This window comes from Bubalus bubalis, chromosome 8 (genome assembly GCF_019923935.1).
Source record: "Bubalus bubalis isolate 160015118507 breed Murrah chromosome 8, NDDB_SH_1, whole genome shotgun sequence".
NCBI classification, from domain to species: domain Eukaryota; kingdom Metazoa; phylum Chordata; class Mammalia; order Artiodactyla; family Bovidae; genus Bubalus; species Bubalus bubalis.
The window spans coordinates 92,419,588-92,440,363 of NC_059164.1; the positions used below are offsets into that span (position 1 = coordinate 92,419,588).

General features: G+C 54.5%; 1 protein-coding gene across 3 annotated transcripts; it reads left to right on the top strand.

The window, feature by feature from the left end:
* The first annotated feature begins 7,176 nt into the window (after nucleotides 1-7,176).
* IRF5 (interferon regulatory factor 5) lies at nucleotides 7,177-19,411 on the top strand. 3 transcript variants are annotated; one of them, XM_006074375.4, is made up of 10 exons: nucleotides 7,177-7,332; nucleotides 11,236-11,342; nucleotides 12,933-13,138; nucleotides 15,628-15,817; nucleotides 16,253-16,299; nucleotides 16,773-16,806; nucleotides 16,984-17,259; nucleotides 17,498-17,890; nucleotides 17,980-18,098; nucleotides 18,398-19,411. In XM_006074375.4, exons 3-10 carry the CDS (start codon nucleotides 12,944-12,946, stop codon nucleotides 18,641-18,643), a joined length of 1,500 nt encoding a protein of 499 aa, XP_006074437.2. In that variant the 5' UTR covers nucleotides 7,177-7,332; nucleotides 11,236-11,342; nucleotides 12,933-12,943; the 3' UTR covers nucleotides 18,644-19,411. The 3 variants fall into 3 exon arrangements, with proteins under 3 accessions (XP_006074437.2, XP_006074438.2, XP_045022391.1); XM_045166456.1 differs by lacking the exon at nucleotides 7,177-7,332 and adding an exon at nucleotides 10,492-10,694; XM_006074376.4 differs by lacking the exon at nucleotides 11,236-11,342 and having other exon boundaries at nucleotides 7,210-7,332.
* The last annotated feature ends 1,365 nt before the right edge of the window (nucleotides 19,412-20,776 follow it).

Consider the following 20,776-nt stretch of genomic DNA (forward strand, 5'->3'; position numbering starts at 1 on the left):
GTCAATCCTGTTCATGCGTGCTAAGTTGCTTCAGTTATGTCTGACTCTTTGCGACCCCACAGACTGTAACCCCACCTATCCACGGATAGCTCCTCTATCCATGGGATTCTCCAGGCAAGAATACTGGAATGGGTTGCCATGCCCTCCTCCAGGGGATCTTTCCAACTCAGGGATCAAAGCTGTGTCTCATGTCTCCTGCATTGGCAGGCGGGTTCTTTACTACTAGCGCCACCTGGGAAGCCCAATCTTGTTCACATCTCTGCAGATATTCTAAACTTGCTTCCATTTAATTTTACCTGCATCCTGCCACAACCTCGCCTCATACGCCTCCTATCTGGAGCTGCCCACACTGAGGTGGCCCCCTTTTCTGAGTCCCTGGGGCAGTCGGGGGGGCCTGTGAGAAGTCATCAAACCCCAGAGACAGTACTCAGCTTCCTGAGAGCGGGAGGAAGTCAGGACAAGCAGGGGAAGGGCGGAAGAGCCAGGCAGAGGGAAGAAGAAATGGAAAGGGTCGGGGCAATCACCACCCCAGCGCCTGTGTTCTGAGCCTGTTCTTTTACTTTTCTTTTAAAAATTATTTAGAATTTTTATCTAAGACTTACTGAAAGAGTTCTTTAAGGCCAGTTTACCATATATAGGTCTTTTGCTTCCATGAAAAGAAAATTACAAGCTAAATACATTTCTTAAGCTATTCCTATTCCTAAAACTTCTTTTTAAAAAATAGTTATTTTTATTTATTCATTTATTTGGCTGTGCTGGCTCTTAGTTGCCACATGCAGGATATTTGTTGCAGCATGCGAAGTCTTGTGACATGTGGGAGCTAGTTCCCTGACCAGGGATCAAACCCAGGACCCCTGCACAGGGAGCACAGTGTCTTAGCCACTGGACCCCCAGGGAAGTCTCTATTCCTAAAACTTCTTGACATGTAGAATTTGGATTTTCTGAGTGCCCTTTTTATTTATTTTTAATGCCCTACATACAGTGAAAACTTTTTAGTGTCCAGTTCTGAGTTTTGGCATATGCACAGGGTTGTATACCTGTCACCACAATCAGATCAGGATAGAGAACCCTTCCCATACTTCATACTGCCCCCCCTTGGCGGTCAGCCCCTTCCCACAGTCCCCCATCCACCCACCCAGCTCTGTTCTGTGACCCTACACCTTCTCCTGGGCCTATTTCTGAGGGTGAGGCGGCTGGGGAGTGGGCAGCCTCTCTCAGGGGCCATGAGCATGCCCCAGCACACACAGGCCACATCTTCTGTACAGACCATCCCCCGGGGCCTGAGCATGAGGAAGGAGGCCTCTAGCAGCCGGCTCCCTCTCCTCTCCCAGTGTTGGGTGGGCGGCTAGAGGTGGGAGGATAGTCCCAGCGCACTCTGGGCTGGCAGAGGGTGGGATCTGCCTGCCTCTCTGGCTCTGCCTACCCCAGGGACTCAGCGAGGACAGCTGGCTGTAGTGAGGTAGCCACCCAGAACCAGCAGAACACAGGATGTACTCTGGGGAGTAGCTGCTGCTATGTTTAAATTATCATCACTTCTGCTGCTGTGTGCCAGGCACTGGGCTAGACAACCCGACCCCCAACCCCCCTACTGAATAGCAGTTCTTTCCTGACAGTAGGGTGTTAAACCCCTTTACAAACAAGGACACTGAGACTCAGAGAGGCTGAATGCTTTACCCAGGATCAGACAGCTGTGACCTGACTTCAAGGTCTGTCTGACTTTAAAGTGATCAAAGATCACTCATAGTCAGGTTCAAATCCCAGGGCCTCATTTTACTAGTAGCTGTGTGCCTTTGGGGAAACAGCCTAACCTTTCTGAACTTCGGTGTCTTCATCTATGAAATGAAGATAGTACATATCCCTGCCTTGCACAGTTGTTATGAGAATCAAATGTGACCCGTGTTTGGTGGATAATGGGTTACACACTAAATACTTGTCCCTGTCCTGGAAGTCACTGATGGGCCTGGATAAGCTGTCAGGCCGTGTCGTCTTCCCTGCAGCTTTGGAAGTGCTGCTTCAGAAGAAAGGGAGGAAGATAGGCTGAAAGAAGTAGGGGAGACTGGTCCACAGACTGGCACAGATCAGCAGAGACTCCTGGATCCTGCATGCCACCAGTGTGGCATGGGTCCAGTCTGCGTGGCACAGGGTCCTGGGTGGGCATCAGAGTGCCAGCTGGCTCCCGGCTTGGAAAACTGTGAAACACTGAGATTCCAGGACACTGGCCTGGTAAGAACTCCCTCTGGATTCCTCTCCAGAGAGGCCTAACCCACTCCCCTTCTCTGGGAGGAGTGGTCCTGCCCTAGGAGACCTCCCCCACCTCCAGAGTCCTCAGCCTTCAGGGCCCTCTGCTTTCTTGATTTTCTGCCCCCAACATCAGAGGCCATAGAAGCAGCAGAGCAGCCTAGGGGTTCCCCAACTGGGCCCCCAGGCCTGATTCCTACAGGGCGGTAGCTCTGGCCCAAGGGTACCTGGCTGGGAAGAACCAAACACCTGTACCTGCAGCTCTGTTGGTTCCTGGCCCCCCAGGAGCTCCTTGCCCTACCTTTACACACGTGATGTGCTCGTGCCACGACCCCCAGCCAGCCCACTCCTTAGAAGGCCAGAGGGACAGCCTGGACATCCCCTTCCCACAATGAAGTGTTGAGAAGCCACGTGGGACAAATATCCTGCCCCCTGCTCCCTCCCATAATCTCACGTGCCAGCTCCTCCAGGTCAGAGAGTGCCTCCTCTGGACTCCCAGAGCCATCCTGGGTGTCCCTTCCCATCCAGGGTGGCTCTGGCCTCATTCCACCACCCTGAGGTCCAGATGTGAGCTGAGAAGAGGCCCCCTGTGTCCTTGGGCTGATGCTGCCATCCTGGACATAGCTGAGCCACACACACACCCCCTCCACCTTAGAGGGACAATAGTCTCTGCCCCAAGAGGAATCCTGAGCCTTGGTTGTAAGCTTCAGGGACTTGAGATGAATCTGGCTGAGAAGCCACGGGGCCTCCTGCCTCCCACATCTATGATGGGTGGTCCTCATGCATCTAGATGGGAACCCTCTCTCCAGTGGGGACACCTATGAACTCTAGGCTTCAGCCAAGTCTGTTTGAGACAAGCTGGAACACTGAAGTCCATTTGCTGGTTCCCTTGGAACTGGGTTGGCCTCCCCCACAAAGCAGGGGCTCAGCCATTTCCACTGCCAGAGCCCTGGAGGGCTGCTGTTTCCAGGTTGGACTTCCTTCTCTTTCTTTTCCTCCTTGTCCAACAGCTGCATGCTCTAAAGTGAGTCCTCCAGACTGGCAGGAAGGATGGAGGCCCTGGCCCCTTCCTTGACACAGCCCAGGAGAGGGGAGGGAAGTGGTGTGAGCAAAGCACTGAACTAAGCAGATTGTAGGAGAGTCTGAATCAGACTAAGGGCAGATGGGAGGAAGGGGTGCGAAGATGAGGATCTGGGTGAAAGGCATCCTCATGTCTCAGTGGGGGACAATTGGCAGAAGGACCAATGACGATTGCACCAAGAGGCAGGGCAGGGGGCAGGTGGCGTGGGGTTGAGGAGGACACTAGACACCGAGCTGATTTATTTACAGTGGATGGGGAGAAAAGCAATAGTGAAATCTCAGAATCTGAGGGTTGAAGTGAGAAAGAGACACAGAGATTGGAGTTTCTGAGGCATACCTGAGGGTTTCAGGGACTGCTGGAGCTGTGGGTCCAAGGTCCAGAGCAGAATCCGTGGGCAAAGGGTGGGCGCCAGATTGTTGAGGATTAGGGAGAGGAGAGGGGCTGACCATGGAGGAAAAGGGAAGTAGCATTGGTTCTCAGGGGGCCTGGGGATGGACAAGGGCGGCGGCGGAGCTTCCTGGGACTCAGGCCATTTGAAGAAAGAGTGCAGATTTGGGAAAGAGGGGACGTGAGGTCTAGAGGCGTCAGCGTGACAGTGCTGGCCGAGTGGGGGACTTCCAGCTCACACCTCAGAGTGCTCCGAGGAGGAGGGTTTAGTGAGAAAGGGGAAGGAAGCCCCAGTTGTGGTGTCCTGGGCCATGGTGATGCGTGTCAGATACGGTGTCATGTCCTCTGCAGGCAGGAGCCAGAGTGGCAGCATGAAGCCCGGTCAGACCACGTGGCACCTCTGCTCAGCCTGTGCAGAGACCACAGGGCGCCCTTGGCCCAGCTCTGTTCCTGAGGCACTGACTGTCTGTCTGGCTCCACAGGTGGAAGCTCCAGGAGGGCAGGGGTATTTAGACCAAGCAGACTTTGGTTGGCTACTTTCACCTGGCTTGGCTGAAGGGCTCACTGTGACTCTCAGGTTATCATTCTCACATTACGGGCAGGACCTGGGGGTCCTCTGAGTCTGAGGTTTGCCCAGGATCAGACCATTCCAGAGGGGAGAGCCAGGGTATGGCTTGGGCCAGCTGGATCCCAGAGCCCAGTGTCTCACCAACAAGTTCCCAGAAATGGGGGTGAATATCTAAGGGCCAGGCTGGCCCCTGGGAAGCCTGACAGCCCAGACTGAGGGGCCGGGTCTCCTGGAGGCGGGGCGTGGGGGTGGGTCCCGGGGCTGTGTTGAGGGGACGGGTCTAGAGTCGGGAGGGGGTCTTGTCCGGCTGCCTGAAGGACCTCTAGGTTCTCTCCCCACCACTCACACTGGGCTTTCGGTTCCCTTTGGTGATGTGGCTCCCCCCACCCCCAACCCCTGCACATACACACACGCACCGTGGCTTCAACCGGAATCAGGCCTCTCACCACACCCTCAATCTGATGCCCCAAGCAGGGGAAGTGGGGGCAGAGGCTGTCTCACCATTGGAAGTGAGAGGTGTGGACACACATCTCTGCCGAGGCTCCCAGCGCTGCGGAGGCCACGTCTCCTTGTTCCCCGTGTGCCTCGGCCCCACTGCGGGGGAACTTGGAGTGATCACATGGGGTCACTGGTGCAGTCTCACTTCTCCTTTGCTTGAGCCTCACCATAAGTCAGCATCCGGAAGCAAGGGGACCCTTGAATTTTGGAAGAGCCTGAGAGATGCTCTCTGTCTCCACCCCATCCTCCTGATGCCGTGTCTCTGGCCCAGAGTGCTTCTTGGTTCAGGTTCCCCTGAACCTGGGGAAGGCAGAACCCAAGGGGTGTGGGGCCCTTGCATAGCCCCTGGCCCTGGAGCTTCATGCCAATGCTGCGATCTCAATAGTACCATCACCTCCCCTTTTACCGCAGGAAATGAGATTCACAGGACCCGCCTAAGGCCCCTGAGCTTGAACACGGCAGAAGTGGGTGCAAGCTCAAGGGCAGTGCCCCTTCTTCTACACACAGCCTCCAGAGGATTCTTTTTTTTAAACTTATTTGGCTGTGCCAGGTCTTAGTTGCAGCAGGTGGGATCCAGGTCCCTGACCAGGGATTAAACCTGGGCCCCCTGCATTGGGGGCACAGAGTCTTAGCCACTGTACCACCAGGGAAATCCCCCAAATGGTTTTAAACAAAGTTCAGGGGCTCTCAGGGTGGGGGGCCTCACCTGAGGACTGGGGATAGTGCTGGGGGCGGGCAGGGTGCAGAATCCTAGTCTTAGCCTCCCTTAGACTGTGTGTGTGGGGCATTTAGCAATAAAAGAAGACTCTTCTTGATGATCATTCCAGATATATTTTCTAGTCCAACATAGAATACTTCCTATTAAGCACAACTCACCTCCAATGAAAAAGGTTTGTATTTTGGGGGGAACTATTTTCAATTTGGAGAAGGCAATGGCAACGCATTCCAGTACTCTTGCCTGGAAAATCCCAGGGATGGAGGAGCCTGGTAGACTGCAGTCCATGGGGTCGCTAAGAGTCGGTCAATTTAAACAGCAGTTTCACTTTTAAAGAAAGAAATACAGAACGATCTCCCTATTCTCATTTTCTGCATTCACACTTTAAATCTTAAAAATCTTAAATAGTGACATATTCAACAGATACAAATAATACAATACTTATATAAGATTATATTTCTATTTTATGTTAGGGCTACAAGAGTGGGGGAGAAGGAGAGAAATGCAAGAGAGGAGAAAAAGGACAACACATAACGAGCAATGATACAGATCAGGGGTGAAGATTAACCCAGGTATTTCTACAGAGATGGAGGCAGGAAGGGAAGGTCAAAGTTCTGATTCATCAACTAACTGCTACCCCTGTGTTTGTTAAGAATACAGGTGCTAAACTTTAAAGGGCAAAGAGTACTTTCTAGAACTTATATATTTTAGTTTCTATCTAAGATGTAATCGATTGACATAAATTTCCTTCATATAAAAATGTTTTTTTATTAAAAATTACTATAGAAAATAGGAGATGAAAAGACAGGTGTGGTTCCTGAGTAAGCTGATTCTAGTGGAAATCAGACATTAAACTCCTAAGTGAAAACCAGTGAAGATAAGCCTCAGGGTCTGGGAACCCTACCTAGGAGACAAAGTCAAGGTAAGCTTTTCAAAGGAGGTGATGCTGAAACAAAATTTGAAGAGGAGCAGGAGTTCCCAAGGGAAGAATGCTCCAGGAGAGGTAACTGGACAGTGTGAGGGTTGCGACCAGCGAGCGAGGCCTGCCTGCGAAACCAAAAAACGTTCAGACTGGCAGAAGGATGGTCAAGGTAGCGGTGAGTGAAGAGGTGGGACAAGAGACCAAGGCGCTGACCCACAGAGGTTCCCAAGGCGATCAGGGAGGGGGAGCAGGGGCAGGCAGATGCGAAGGTTGAAGATTAGAAAGAATCAGAGTAGCCTGAGCATCCTTGTCTGTAGGCACCTCGTGGAGCGAGTGTCTGAGTCTGGATGCCAGTGGCTGGTTACTGGGCGACCCTCGGAAGGGTTCGCGGGCGCGTGGGGCGAAGGCCAGGGGCGACTAGTACCCCCACCATGCTCGTACATGGCTCGGTTGATCGCCAGTGTCCGCACGATCTAGAGCTCCCGGAGGGACAGGCTAGAGAGTTCCCGGGCCCAGCCGATCACTATGGCAGGGTAGGGTGGGGGGCTGAGGTTGTCGAACGACTCTTGCGCCTCCAGATTTCTCAAGGAGCCCAGCAGTCCGTCCAGGCCACTGCGCTGCCGCGCGTCTCCGCCAGGCCCTGGGCTGCAGGGGAACCAATCTGGCCCGGGGCTCAGCCCCGTCCCTCGGTCGCTGAGTCTGCGTGGGGACCCCAGGGTGGCTCTGCGGGGCAGGGCGGGGCGCTGCCAGCGCACGGAGGCTGGGCAGCCGCGGCCCAGGGGCGGGGGCGGGTGATGCGGAAGTGGCGAGCTGGCGGGCGGACCCGCGCGGCTCCAGGACAGCGCGGCTCCAGGACAGCGCAGCTCGGCCCCACCGCCTGGCCGGGGCTCCCGGGCGCAGCCACGCGGGCGCACAGCAGACAGGTAGGTCCAGGCAGCCGCGCGCTCCTCTCCGCGCCCGCGGGGCACCTGCCGGCGGCGGGCTGGGGACTGAAGCGGGGCGGGCGCGCGGGAGGGGTCAGCGTCCGGCTCTTCCAGGTGCCCGAGCTCAGGGTGGGGAACGCCCAAGGCAGGGCGCGCCCCGCCGTTGTGGGGGCCTCCAAGATGCTCCTATTTCTTGATCAGAGTGCGGTGCCCCGCACCAGCAGCCTTGGTCCAGAAGGCACCCGAGGAGCCCGGAGGCGCGGGCGGCGGAGTCCGCACGGATGCCAGGGGCGCCAGCTCTCCGGCTTCTCTCCCTTCCTCTCGCCTTCGCGGTGGATGGGCAGCGCCCGCCTGGGGCCATGGAGGGAAAGCCCCGATTTCCCCTAGAATTCTGTACGCTCCGATCCGCCTTCCCCGGGCAGCCCTCCCCTCATCCTTTCCAGTAACAGAATGAGGTTTAAGAGGTTCATCTCTCCCTGGATCTTAAGGCCAACGGCAAGAATTAGGGCAGAGAGTGGGTAGGAAGATGGTGTCAGGCGAGGCGCCGGCTGTCCTTTTACTTGCAGCGGGGAAAAGAAGGTGCTAACCCTCCTGAGCGAGAAGAACCACGGACGAGATACTTCGTAGACTAGTTTCCTCTACAGCCTTCCCCCGAACATCAGAAGGAAACAATCGAGAATCTAAAAGTGGAGGGAAAGCGAGACCAGTGTGACAGTGTTGTGGGATAGGAGACGGTGAACACCTGCGCGGCCCGGGCGCGCAGTTGTCTCTGTGGCCCCGGAGGCACCGGATCTGGCCCTGGGGAGCTGGGGCGGAGGGGACTTCCCTGGCTTCGCCGCCACCCTGCGCCCATCAGAGCGGGGATGAGGGCGGGGGCCCCTCCACCCTGAGGAGCGGTCGGAGAGGCAGACCCTAAACCAGAGCTCAGGGCCGGGGAGGGAGTAGGGGTAGTTCAGTGGGTTGGGCCAGGAGGCGCGGCCAAGCCGCCCCGGGCGGCGCCTGCGGGGACGATCTTGAGAGCAGAGCCGAGTTGGGGCTCCCTGCGCGCCCAGAGCGGGGATGAGTGACCAGGACCAATAAGGACGAGGGCAGCGTCGATGGAGAAAGCTAGAGTCTCCGGGAGAGGCAGCCCGGCCAGAGCAGGGTTATAGGATTGGGTACTGGGGCTACCAGCAACTCAAGGGAAGACTTGGGAAACCACCCTTTTTTTAACCCTGGGGTTTCCCCGCCCTGCGCCTTGGTCTTACCCCACCGTGCCCCCAGAGGAAGCCAAGGGAAGCGTCTTTCTGCCCGCATCTGCCGCCCTGGAGTCTCAACTCGTCTCCCCCGGAGGGGGAGGGGCTTAAAGTCTCGATGGACGCAGGGCACCCATGCCTTCTCCAGGAGTTTGGTGTGGAGTTTGCGGGAAACGTCTGAATCAAATTCAGGAGGTGCAAGGGCTTGCTGATCGCGCAGTTCTGGGGGCTGCAGAGCCTCCTCCCCTAGAGGGTCCCTGGTACCCACAGTGTTCAGGCTTCCCTTGTGGCTGGCTCCTGGGAGTTCAGGAGTTGTGGGGCCTGTGTACCTCCAGAGATGCTCCTGGGCTGCCCCTTCCCCTATAATAGGGCCTTCCTCAGGTCCTCAGCCGGAGAAGGCAATGGCATCCCACTCCAGTACTCTTGCCTGGAAAATCCATGGACAGAGGAGCCTGGTGGGCTGCAGTCCATGGGGTCGCTAAGAGTCGGACACGACTGAGTGACTTCACTTTCACTTTTCTCTTTCATGCATTGGAGAAGGAAATGGCAACCCACTCCAGTATTCTTGCCTGGAGAATCCCAGGGACGGTGGAGCCTGGTGGGCTGCCGTCTATGGGGTCACACAGAGTTGGACATGACTGAAGCGACTTAACATTAACAGGTCCTCAGCAGGCCACTCCTCCTTTGATGTTTCCATGGAAGCTGATGTATGCTCATCCGGCTTTCCTCCATCTTTCAGGGTTCTAATCCACAAGGCTAGTTTGGGGGTTGCAAACCTGCACAGCTGTTGAGGAATCAGGGCAGACCCCCTGACCAGCCTGCATCCTGATGGGAAGTCAAGTCCTCCTCTCAGCAGCCACGAGGGGTGTGTGTGTGTGTGTATAGTTGCTCAGTTGTGTCCGACTCTTTGCGACCCCATAGACTGTAGCCCACCAGGCTCCTCTGTCCAGGGGATTCTCCAGGCAAGAATACTGGAGTGGGTTGCCATGCCCTCCTCCAGGGGATCTTCCCCACCCAGAGTTAGAACCTGGTATTCTAGAGCAAAGTAGTGCAGGCAGATTCTTTACCTCGTGAGCCGCTTTCCTTGTGGGGGAGGGATGTAGAATGGACTTTCTCAGGGCTGTGCTTCTGGGACCCCCTGGGAATCTGAGTGACTGCTTCTATCAGGATGGAAGTAGGGATGGAGCGCAAAGGCACTGAAATTCAGAACTCCTGGCACTGGGATAGCTTGCATCAGGTCTAAGTCCATCTCCAGGCAGGAAGCAGCCTCCTTGGGGAGCTGATGCTGAGCCTGGTCCTGATGCCCCTGGATGCAGGGAAACCTGTGGCTGAAGCTCCCTGTGTGGCATGCTGGGCTGACCCTCTCTTGGCCATGGCCAGGCTTTAGGTGGGAGGCCCTCTCCAGAGTCCTTCCCTGTGCTGCTAGAAGGGGCTGCACCTTACTGCCAAGAGGTCAGTGGTTTGTGTTGTAGAGCAGTGCGGCAGGCCTTGCCCTGACTTCCTCCTGGCCCTGGGCAGAGAAATCGACCTTCCTGGCCTCCCAGTTCACCACCTCTGGCACAGCTGCAGGCCTGACCATGTGTGGGGGTCATCAAGGAAGCTTGCCTTGCCCTCTGTCAACAGAACTTTCCTCGGTCCACCTTCTCGCAGCCAGAATGGCCTGCTGCTGTGACTGTCGCCCGTCTGTTCTAGGACCCAGGCCTTTGGGAGGCATGGGGATGCTACAGACACAAATTGGATGAAGCTCTCCAATGCTGTGAATCACACAATGGACGATGACTGCCAGCGGGCTTGAGGGTTGGGGGATGGGCTACAGGATGAGTGATGGAGCATTTGGTCGGGGGGACCCAAATGTGATTTTCTCCACATCCCTTCCCTCCCCCAGCTCATAGTGAGTCAGGTTTCCGAGTTGTCCGGTCTGGCCACTTTCATTTCCCCTAGGGCTGGGTGGAGGCTAGTGCAGAAAGGGGAACCGAGCCACCCATCTTCTGAGACCTGGGGGCAGGGCCGGATGCTCTCCCATCCTCTCTGTCCCAGCCCAGTGCTGGGCACTGCTCTGGGGAGAGGCCCACAGACAAGAATCCTTAGCAGCGTGGAGGTGGCACTTAGCCGTTACAACCCAGAAAGGTGCTGGGCAGGGAATTTCAGGGGACATTCTGAAGCAGGCCTGGATGATGATGATGATGATGTGTGTGTGTGTGTGTGTGTGTGTGTGTATCCCAGTGTAGGCCAGGAAGCCCACCAAGACTTGTGTACTCCCAGAAGCCTTTGCTCCCAGCAACAGTCCAGCATGTGATTGGGTGGCTTTAGCTGTCAGAAGGTTCTTCAGCAGGGATGTAGTCTGTCGCAGGGGAGGCTGTCTTGGTCTTGACTTGAACCCTAGTCTTTCTGCCACACGGGGGTATTTCTCATCCCCACCCCACTGAGTGTTTACATCAGCCACCCAGATACCTCATTTCCTTCAGTCATCCCTTCCCAGACAAGCCTGCCCACCTTAGACCCTCACTGCCTCACAGTGCTCACAGCTTCCCTCTTGGGTCTGGTCTCACCTTTGAGTCGGAGGAGGATCCTGGGGAGGGCAGGGTTGGTTGGGGTGGCAGTGGGGTGGAGGTGGGGTGATAAACAGCTGGAGGACGGACGCTTCCAACATCTGGCTGGCCTTCCTTAGGTCCTACTTTGGTCCAGTAAATGCAGACGCCCAGGAGGGGCGAGTGGTGAGGAAGAAAGAACCGGAGGCACTCCTGCCCTTGAAGAGGTTGCCCCCTGACCTGGAAAGTAAGCAAGACGTCTGGGTGGGGGAGGCTGTGGCGGGCGGAATAGGAGCCCCACTTGTCTCAGTGGAGGAGAGTCCAGGGCAGCCCATGGCGCTCTGGAGAGGGAGCTGTGAGTGTTGCGGGACCCAGCCCGGAGGGCTAGTGTTGGCACGCTTGTTCCAGGAAGCATGACTTCTGAGAAAGACCCTGGCCCACCCCATCCCTACACCACCGTCATGGCCACCACTCCCTCTCCGTCACTTGTGCAGCATCTTCTAGAGGGGACGGGTGGACCAAGGCGGTGGGAGAGGAGCATGGTGCCTGCGCAGCGTGTGTCCTCTTACACACACAAGTACACGCCCACCTAACTCACATGTGCTCAGAAACCTAGGGCCCAGGGTGGGAGGCAGCCTCATTTCTCACCGTGTGGCTCAGCCCTTTGTTCCTTCCTTGCCCATCGACAGAGTCTTCTCTGAGTCTCGGGACGGGGGGCTATGCTGGCTCCGTCCCTTCTGTCGCTGACCCTGGGCTCACAGGTGAGGGGCAAGTGCAGGGGAGAAACCATGCAGGAGTGGAGCAGAGTGAAAGCGGGCTCAAGAGAAGTTTCAGTCCAGGGTCTGGAGGGGAGTGGAGCTGGCAGGTGGAGTGGAGGAGGCAGGGATTCCCTGTGGCCAGCTGGCCTCTGACTTGGGAGGCAAGTCTGTGGCCTGGGGTGGGGGGTGGCACTCCCTCTGGTGGGGACCCTATCTGTGTGGGTCCCACAGCAAACATAAGGTGCTGCTGAATGAATGCATGGTTGGTGGAGGAACCAGAGTCTAGGAAATTGCTGCCTTGAAAAGCAGAAGTTCTAAGTTTGGTGGCCACTGTCCTTGCCAGCAATTCAGGCGGTAGATGGAGTTGGCTCATGGGATTTCTTTCAAGATATCCAGGTCGGAGAAGGGTGGGAAGCTTCATCCCTGAGGGAAACCAAGGAAGGAAGGAAGCTCTGAGGACTGGGTGTGGAAACCCCTTCCTGACTCACAGGTTCTGCCTTGTCTTAGCAGAGTTTCTTGGAAGTTGGTTTGGTGAGGGAGAGGGAGGGGAACAGGAGAAGCAAGAAGAAAGCTAAGCAAGGATGTGGGCTCAGCCGGATACTGGCTTCAGCTAGAACCTGTGGGGACCCTGGAGCGCACATTTGCTCCATCTGAAGCAAGGGGACCAGCCCTTTGTCCCTGAGTGTTTCACTGACTGTGGGCTCTCCCCCACAGAGTGGTGGGGTGGCCTGGCCCTGGAGTGGGGCAGCTGAGGGCAGTTCTCCGGCAATGGGCAGCTCCGTGCTGCGCTTGGACTCACAGCAGCTGGGGAACTGCTGCCCCGCTGGGCACAGGACGTCTGGGTGGGACACCCACAGTGTCCACTGCAGCTGTGTACCCCTCCTTCCTTTCCCTCAAACACAAAGCCCAGACTCAGGGACCTTGTGACAGGAAAGCTGATGCTTAGAGAGGAAAACTGACTTAAGCATCTGGACAGGCTGGAACGACTCTGGCCTCCTGTGCTGGGAGGAAGGGGGAGTCCTACGGGCCATGGCTCGGCCCTCTAATGTGTACTAACTGCCCCCTGCTCTCTCTGGCAGACACCTGTGCCATGAACCAGCCGGCCCCCGCCACCCTGCTTCCGCCCCGGCGCGTGCGGCTGAAGCCCTGGCTGGTGGCCCAGGTCAACAGCTGCCAGTACCCAGGGCTTCAGTGGGTCAATGGGGAAAAGAAATTGTTTTACATCCCCTGGCGTCATGCCACGCGGCACGGCCCTAGCCATGATGGAGATAACACCATCTTCAAGGTAAGCCCTGGGCCTCTGAAGGCCCTTCCCTAGAAGAGGGCTCCCCCCTACATCAGACTGGCCACTCTTCCAGCTGCCTTGTGGCCAGCGACCCCAGGCCGGGGCTAAGGGGCTGCAGGCATCACCACTGGGCAACCTTTCTAATCCGATCCCCGGAGCAAGGTGAGGACTGAGGGGCCCCAGGAGACCTTCGGGTAACTCCTCCTCCTCTTCCTCGTTGTACTTTTTCATTACACGTGAGCGCCTGTCCAGGATGCACATTTGGTGTACATATGCGCTTAAAGGACCACAGAATTCCCCCATAATCTTAATACTATGAATATTTTTTGCTTGTATTATCAGTTTTCTCCATGTGTATATGAAGTGCAAAAGACGGAATCAAGCTATAGATTCTATTTTGTAACCTGCATTTTCCACCCAACATCAGGACCGGCGTTCCCATTCCAACAAATGCCACATTTAAATGCCACTGAATGTTCCATTGGAGCAGGGAGCACACTTTAGTCACCAAATGCCAGATTTGGGACACCTTAGGTTGCTTTCAGTGTCTCCATGTTGAAGACCACACTGCCATGGACACCCTCTAAACTCTTATCCTTGGCACATCTCAAATGGTTTTCTTTGGGATTAGTTCCTAGAGTTCTTCTGGGTTGAAGAGAATGCTTATTTTTAAAGTTTTGGCCATGTGTTGCTTAGTTTTTGCACTTAGTGTTTGTCTTTTCAAGGTTCCTTTCAAATTCATTTCTCATTTTTGAATAAGTAACACGGTCACATAATTCAACATTTAAAAAAGTGTAAAATGCAAAAAGTCTCCCAAATGGGAGACAGTCTCCCAGACATCCAACCTCCTCCTTTGGGACAGTTCATATTCTCAGTTTCTTGTTTATCCTTCCTGAGGGATTTTTGTACATAGGCAAGCAAATATGTGCCTATCCTTTCCCCTGCTGCTGCTGCTAAGTCACTTCAGTAGTGTCTGACTCTGTGCGACCCCATAGATGGCAGCCCATCAGGCTCCCCCATTCCTGGGGTTCTCCAGGCAAGAACACTCGAGTGGGTTGCCATTTCCTTTTCCAATGCATGAAAGTGAAAAAAGTGAAAGTGAAATTGCTCAGTCATGTCCAACTCTTAGTGACCCCATGGATTGCAGTCTACCAGGCTCCTCCGTCCATGGGATTTTCCAGGCAAGAGTACTGGAGTGGGGTGCCATTGCCTTCTCCGATCCTTTCCCCTACTTTTGACAAAAATGGTAGATGTTTACATCTTCTTCTGCACCTCATTTTTTGAAGATTACAACATGTCAGTATATAAAAAACTTCCTCCTTTTTTTTTTTCTTGTTGCCCAATATTCCATTTTATGGGTTGGCCATAATTTAACCAGCCCCCATTGATGGACATTTAGATAATTGAGGGTCTTTTTCTTTTAGAAACAGAGCTGCAATGAATAAGCTTATATGCACAAGCTTTTGTGTGGATGCATCTTTATCTGTCGGATAAATTCCCAGAAGTCAAATTACTGGGTTAAAGGATGGAAATGTGTAATCCTGAGATCAACCAAATTACCTTCCAAAATAACAGTACTGGGAGTTCCTTGGTGATCTAGTGGCTAGGACTCCAGTGCTTTCACTGCCATGGCCCGACTCAATCTCTGGTCAGGGACCTGAGATCCCGCAAGCCACATGGTGAGGCCCTCCCCCTCCACAAAAAAATCATTATCATCATAATACCAACAGCCCAAGTGTACAGAGTCCATCCCAAGGGGAGACACAGTTCAGAGAGCTTTATGGGCATTAAGCCTGAGTCTTCACCACCACACTGTGAGGCAGGTGCTGTGATGGGGAGACCAAAACAAAGAGAGGCAAAGTGACGTGGCCCTGGCACACAGGTGGCGGTGGAAGATTCCGATCCAAACCCAGTTCTTCTCCAGACCCCTCTTATCCACCATGTTATCCCATCCTCCTTAGAGATTATACCTGTTTGCCACCTTAAGACGGAGAAGGCAATGGAACCCCACTCCAGTACTCTTGCCTAGAAAATCCCACGGACGGAGGAGCCTGGTGCTGCAGTCCCTGGGGTCACTGTGAGTTGGACACAACTGAGCGGCTTAGCTTTCACTTTTCACTTTCATCATTGGAGAAGGAAATGGCAACCCACTCCAGTGTTCTTGCCTGGAGAATCCCAGGGGCGGGGGAGCCTGGTGGACTGCAGTCTATGGGGTCGCACAGAGTCGGACATGACTGAAGTGACTTAGCAGCAGCAGCAGCAGCCACCTTAAGACTAGTGAATATGATGCCTTTCAAAGCATCTAGAATTCCTCTAGCTTGTTGGAGGCGTAAGAGACTGGCTTCCTAACTCCCACCTTGCAGATGGGTGCTGGGCTCGGCCTGTGTGATGGTCTCATTCACAGCAGTGACTCCCCCCAGCCTGAAGGGGCTGGGCTTCGGTGAGGGGAGAGGTTCTCTGTGGTTGTCTGTCTTGTCTTCCTGCCCTAGGCCTGGGCCAAGGAGACGGGGAAGTACACCGAGGGAGTGGACGAGGCCGATCCGGCCAAGTGGAAGGCCAACCTGCGCTGTGCCCTGAACAAGAGCCGTGACTTCCGCCTCATCTATGACGGGCCCCGGGACATGCCGCCTCAGCCCTACAAGATCTACGAGGTCTGCTCCAATGGCCCGGCTCCCGCAGGTATCCTGCCTGGCTGTATGTGGGCCATCTAGGGGGCTATGCATGGAGGCCTGGGGCCCCTCCAGTGTGTAGTGGTTGGGGACGTGCCACTTGGGCAGAAACCCAGGGCTCCCAGGAGTGGATCACTGGTGAGGCTAGGAGCGGCTTGGCATGGACCAGGCCCCTCCCTGCCAGGTTTGATTTCCTCACCCGATCCTGGTTCTTGGCTCCGTCAGTGAATGTAGGTCAGGTGACCCAGTGAATGTAGGTCGGGTGACCCAGGGAGGGGAGCGCCGTGGGGTCAGGGGCGGTGTCCCCAGTGATTGCTGGTGGCTGTGTGGCCTTTCCCTCTGTATTTGGGCAGCTCTGGGCAGGAGAGAAGCCACCTGGAGCCCTGAAGCCTCCCTCTCCCCTGCTGACTACCTTCCGGTCTTTCATTTCTGTCTTCCTCTGCAGAGTCACAGCCCAGTGAGGATAATGCTGAGGAAGAAGAAGAGGAAGAGGTGAGCTTGGGGGCGTGCTTGGCAGCCTGTGCCGCTGCCCTGGGCCTCGCTAGGCCTGGTTGCTTGTCCCACTCCACTGCAGGACTGGGCAGTTCCATTCCTCTGGAGCCTGCTGCCATTTCTGCAGCCCTTCTCTGGGTTTCTTCTCTTGGGATTCTGGGGACAAGAACAAAGTCACCACCTTGAACCTCCCTGGGACTCTGTTGGTAGAAAACATGCTCACGCATGGTCTCAGCCTCAGTAGTTGGGGCTTAGCAGGTATTCCCACCTGCAGAGGCAGAAACTGGGGTACCAAGAGCCTACTGACATGCCTGGGATGGCAGAGTTGGGCCTGAGTGTCTGGCCTCGCCTAAGCTGAAGACCAGGGAGTTGCCTTGTGGGTCTCATTCTTCAGCATTGGATCAGTTTAATAACCTGTCCTTCCTTCTCTCTCTGGCCTCCTCGCTCCTCCTTTGCCTGTGTCTTCTCTTCAGCTCCAGAAGATGTTACCAGGCCTGAGCATCACAGGTGGGGCTGGGAGGTGATGTGGTTGGGGGTCTAGTATAAGGAGGAGCTGCGGGGACCACAGGTACCTGGGAGGGGGCTGAAGGGAGGCTGGGGGATGGCCCAGGGCTGGGAGTAGGTGAGCCTGGAGGCAGTTCCTAGAAGTGACATAAAAATTTTGTCCACTCCCACCTTCTATAGAAGCAGTGCAGCCCGGCCCTGCCATGGCACCCTATTCTTTACCCAAAGAGGATGTCAAGTGGCCACCCACTCTCCAGCCGCCTGTGGTGTTGGCTGCCCCTGCTCCAGGCCCCAACCTGCTGGTCCCTGCTCCTGGCAATGCCGCTGACTTTGGGGAGGTGTTTTCTGAGGTCCTGCCGAGCTCGCAACCGCAGCCTGGGCCCCTGTCTACCAGCCTGGCCCCCACAGGCGAACACCTCCTGCCCGACCTGTTGATCAGCCCCCACATGCTGCCTCGTAAGAACCCACGGGAGGTTGGGAGGGGGGGAGGGCGGGCAGGGAGGAGCAGCTAGGAGGGTGGAGGATGACGAAGAGAAGAACAAAAATGCCCATACCAGTCCCTGCTTGGCTGGGAGGAAAGTGGGGAGGACTGATGATGGCCTGGCTGCAGGGCAGAGAGGGAGAGATCAGTGGATGGCAGAATGGGGAGGCATGCGGCTCATGGGCGGGGTGGGCTTGCCTCTCTGTCCTGCAGTGACTGACCTGGAAATCAAGTTCCAGTACCGGGGACGGCCACCCCGGGCTCTCACCATCAGCAACCCTCAAGGCTGCCGGCTCTTCTACAGCCAACTGGAGGCCACCCAGGAGCAGGTGGAGCTCTTTGGCCCGGTGAGCCTGGAGCAAGTGCGCTTCCCCAGCCCGGAGGACATCCCCAGTGAGAAGCAGCGCTTTTATACCAACCAGCTGCTGGACGTCCTGGACCGTGGGCTCATCCTTCAGCTACAAGGCCAGGATCTGTATGCCATCCGCCTGTGCCAATGCAAGGTGTTCTGGAGCGGGCCCTGTGCCTCAGCCCAGGGCTCACACCCCAACCCCATCCAACGGGAGGTCAAGACCAAGCTCTTCAGCCTGGAGGACTTCCTCAATGGTGAGGGCCCCACCTCATGTTTCTCTGGGTCTCTTTTCATCCAGGGGCCTGGTGTTCGCCTCTGACTAAGGGTCTTACTCTCAATGCAGAGCTCATCCTATTCCAGAAGGGCCAGACCAACACCCCACCTCCATTTGAGATCTTCTTCTGCTTCGGGGAGGAGTGGCCTGACTGCAAACCCCGGGAGAAGAAGCTCATCACTGTACAGGTATACTCCCATCATCAACCTCCTGAACTCTGCTTTGAATATTGGGAAATCCTGGGCCCTTGCCCCAGGGTGAGGGGCAGGGCTGTCTGGGTAGGGTGAATTCAGCGATCAGAGTTAATTGAGGACCGGCACTGCTCACACATAAGCTGCTTTTCTACAAAGTAGAAATTGGTGCCCCTTCTTCTGGCGGATGTGAACTACCACCTGCCCTCTGGTAGATCCCCTCATGCATAACTCGATCGGACAGCCCTGCCGATCCAGACAGTTCACCCCATCCTGTCTCCTCTTCACCCGCTTAGGTGGTACCCGTAGCAGCCCGGATGTTGCTGGAGATGTTCTCGGGGGAGCTTTCTTGGTCAGCTGATAGCATCCGGCTACAGATCTCAAACCCAGACCTCAAAGACCGCATGGTGGAACAGTTCAAGGAGCTCCATCACATCTGGCTGTCCCAGCAGCATCTGCAGCCTGTAGCCCAAACCCCTGCCATGCCAGGCCTCAGTGCTGCACAGGGACCCTGGCCCATGCACCCAGTTGGCATGCAGTAAGGAGGCTGTGGGTGGTGACTGGCCCAGGTTTCCTGGGTGGCTGTGCAGAGATGTGGAGGGCAAAAGTTCCTGGGGGCACCTGATGAGCAGCAGGGTCCTATCTTGGGGTCTCCAGAATCGGATCTGGGTCAAGAAGAAGAGGGAAAAGAGGCCTGAGTTCCAGGTTCTCCTCAGAAGCTGAGGGAAGCTGGAAGCCAGTTTTGCTTTGAGGACTCTGTCTTCCTGCATATGTCTCTCCTGGACTGGCTCTGGGGGAACTTGGCCATCAGCATCAGTGTGGAGGGAAGGAACTCTGCCAACTCAGGGGGCCTAGTTGTACAGAGGGAGTTGCCCCAGAGCAGTCCCTTCTTGTGGGTGCCTCACTTCTTCAGGCAAGAAAAGCCAAGTGCTGGGGGTCAGACCTCCCTGGCAGGTCCTCTGCAGGGCATGGGCCTGACTTTGGAGTTCCCTAGCTTTAGCATTGATCCCCTGGGGGAGGAAATGGCAGCCTCCTCCAGTATTCTTGCCTGGAAAATCCCATGGACAGAGGAGCCTGCTGGGCTACAATCCATGGCTTCACAGTCAGACATGACTGAGCGACTGAGTGCGCGCGCGTGCACACACACACACACACACACAGTTTGAGCCTCATTTCCTTACAACATCCAGAGAGAGATTAAGTATTACACCAGATACTAAGTCTGGCAGCTACCTCCCTTGAGAAACTAAGAACCTGGGATAGAAAGGGGACATTTATGTATTTTTGGATTAATAAATATTAAAAACAGACTCAGTTATTATTTTTCAGCACCAGTTGCTCCCATGCTGTTCTACTGGACTGTATTTCTCCTGCCAGTTAGCTCTCTTTACCCCAGCACCTGCCCTCCTGCTCTGGGGCTGTTGACACAGGGAGGGCCTGCCTTCCAGGCTGATGAGTCAGTGAGGCCTTCACAAGCACTCGGCTGGCTGGCTTTGCTTTCCAGGAGGAAGCCGGCTGAAGCAAGGACGTGGACTTTTAAATGTGTGCAGAGTCTAAGATCCTGTCCAAATCAATTTTCCCATAAGAAATGGTGAAAAGGGGCTGGATCTCAACTAAGGACCATTACTATCTGTTAGCCTCATGTATATTCATATGCTATTAAATATATTAGGACAATGCATACAAATTGGGAGCTCACTGTTTGAATCTGGCTTATAGATGTAATTTTCTGACCTGAACAATTTTGCTGTTATCTTTTTATTATGGAGTATCTTTAACATCTGTGAAAGTAGGGAGAATGGTATAAAATTCCCATGTAGTAGCTTCAATAATTATCATTTCATAGTCTTTCTCATCTAAATTCCCAACACTACAGTGGATAAGCTTGTGCATATGTCTTTTTATTACTTTTGCCAGTATATCTTTAGGATGAATCCACAGAAATGGGACTTCTGGGTCAAAGGATAAAAATGTGTCTAATTTTAAATATTTTCAAAATCCAGATAAATCTCTGAGTGTAGCTGTTTCCCCACAATCTTAATAGATTATAATGCCAATTTTTTGGATTTTGCCAATCTGATAGGTGAGAAATAGTATCTCTACCATTTCTCATGATGAACAAGGATGAGCATCTTCATATGGTTAAGTGGCCTGTGCAGATTTTAGTGATTAAAAGAAAATAATAATCTTAGAATAGTTTCAGATTTACAGGAAAGTAGCTAATAGAGTGCCTATATGACCCACACTCAGTTCCCCCAACTATTGACATCTCACACTATACCTTACATTACTATGGAACATTTGTCACAACTAATGAAACAAAGTGAACACATCGTTATTAATTAACTAAATTCCACTCTTTATTCAGATTTCGTTAGTTTTTAATCTCATACTTTTTCTGTTCTAGCACCCTATCCAAAGGATTGCTTTACATTTAGTGATCGTGTCTCCCTAGCTATCACTGATTTAACTGGCTCTCCGACTTCCCTGGTTTTGGATGACTTGGATGGCTTGGAGGGTACATTTTAGAATGTCTCTCATGGTTTTTTGCAAGGAAGACACAGAGATGAACTGCCATTCTCACCAGAGTAGATGAAATAATGAAGTAGGCGACCATCCCTGGACTGACTTCTCCAATACTGCAGGCAGTGCAGTGGGCTGCTGAGGATCCTCCT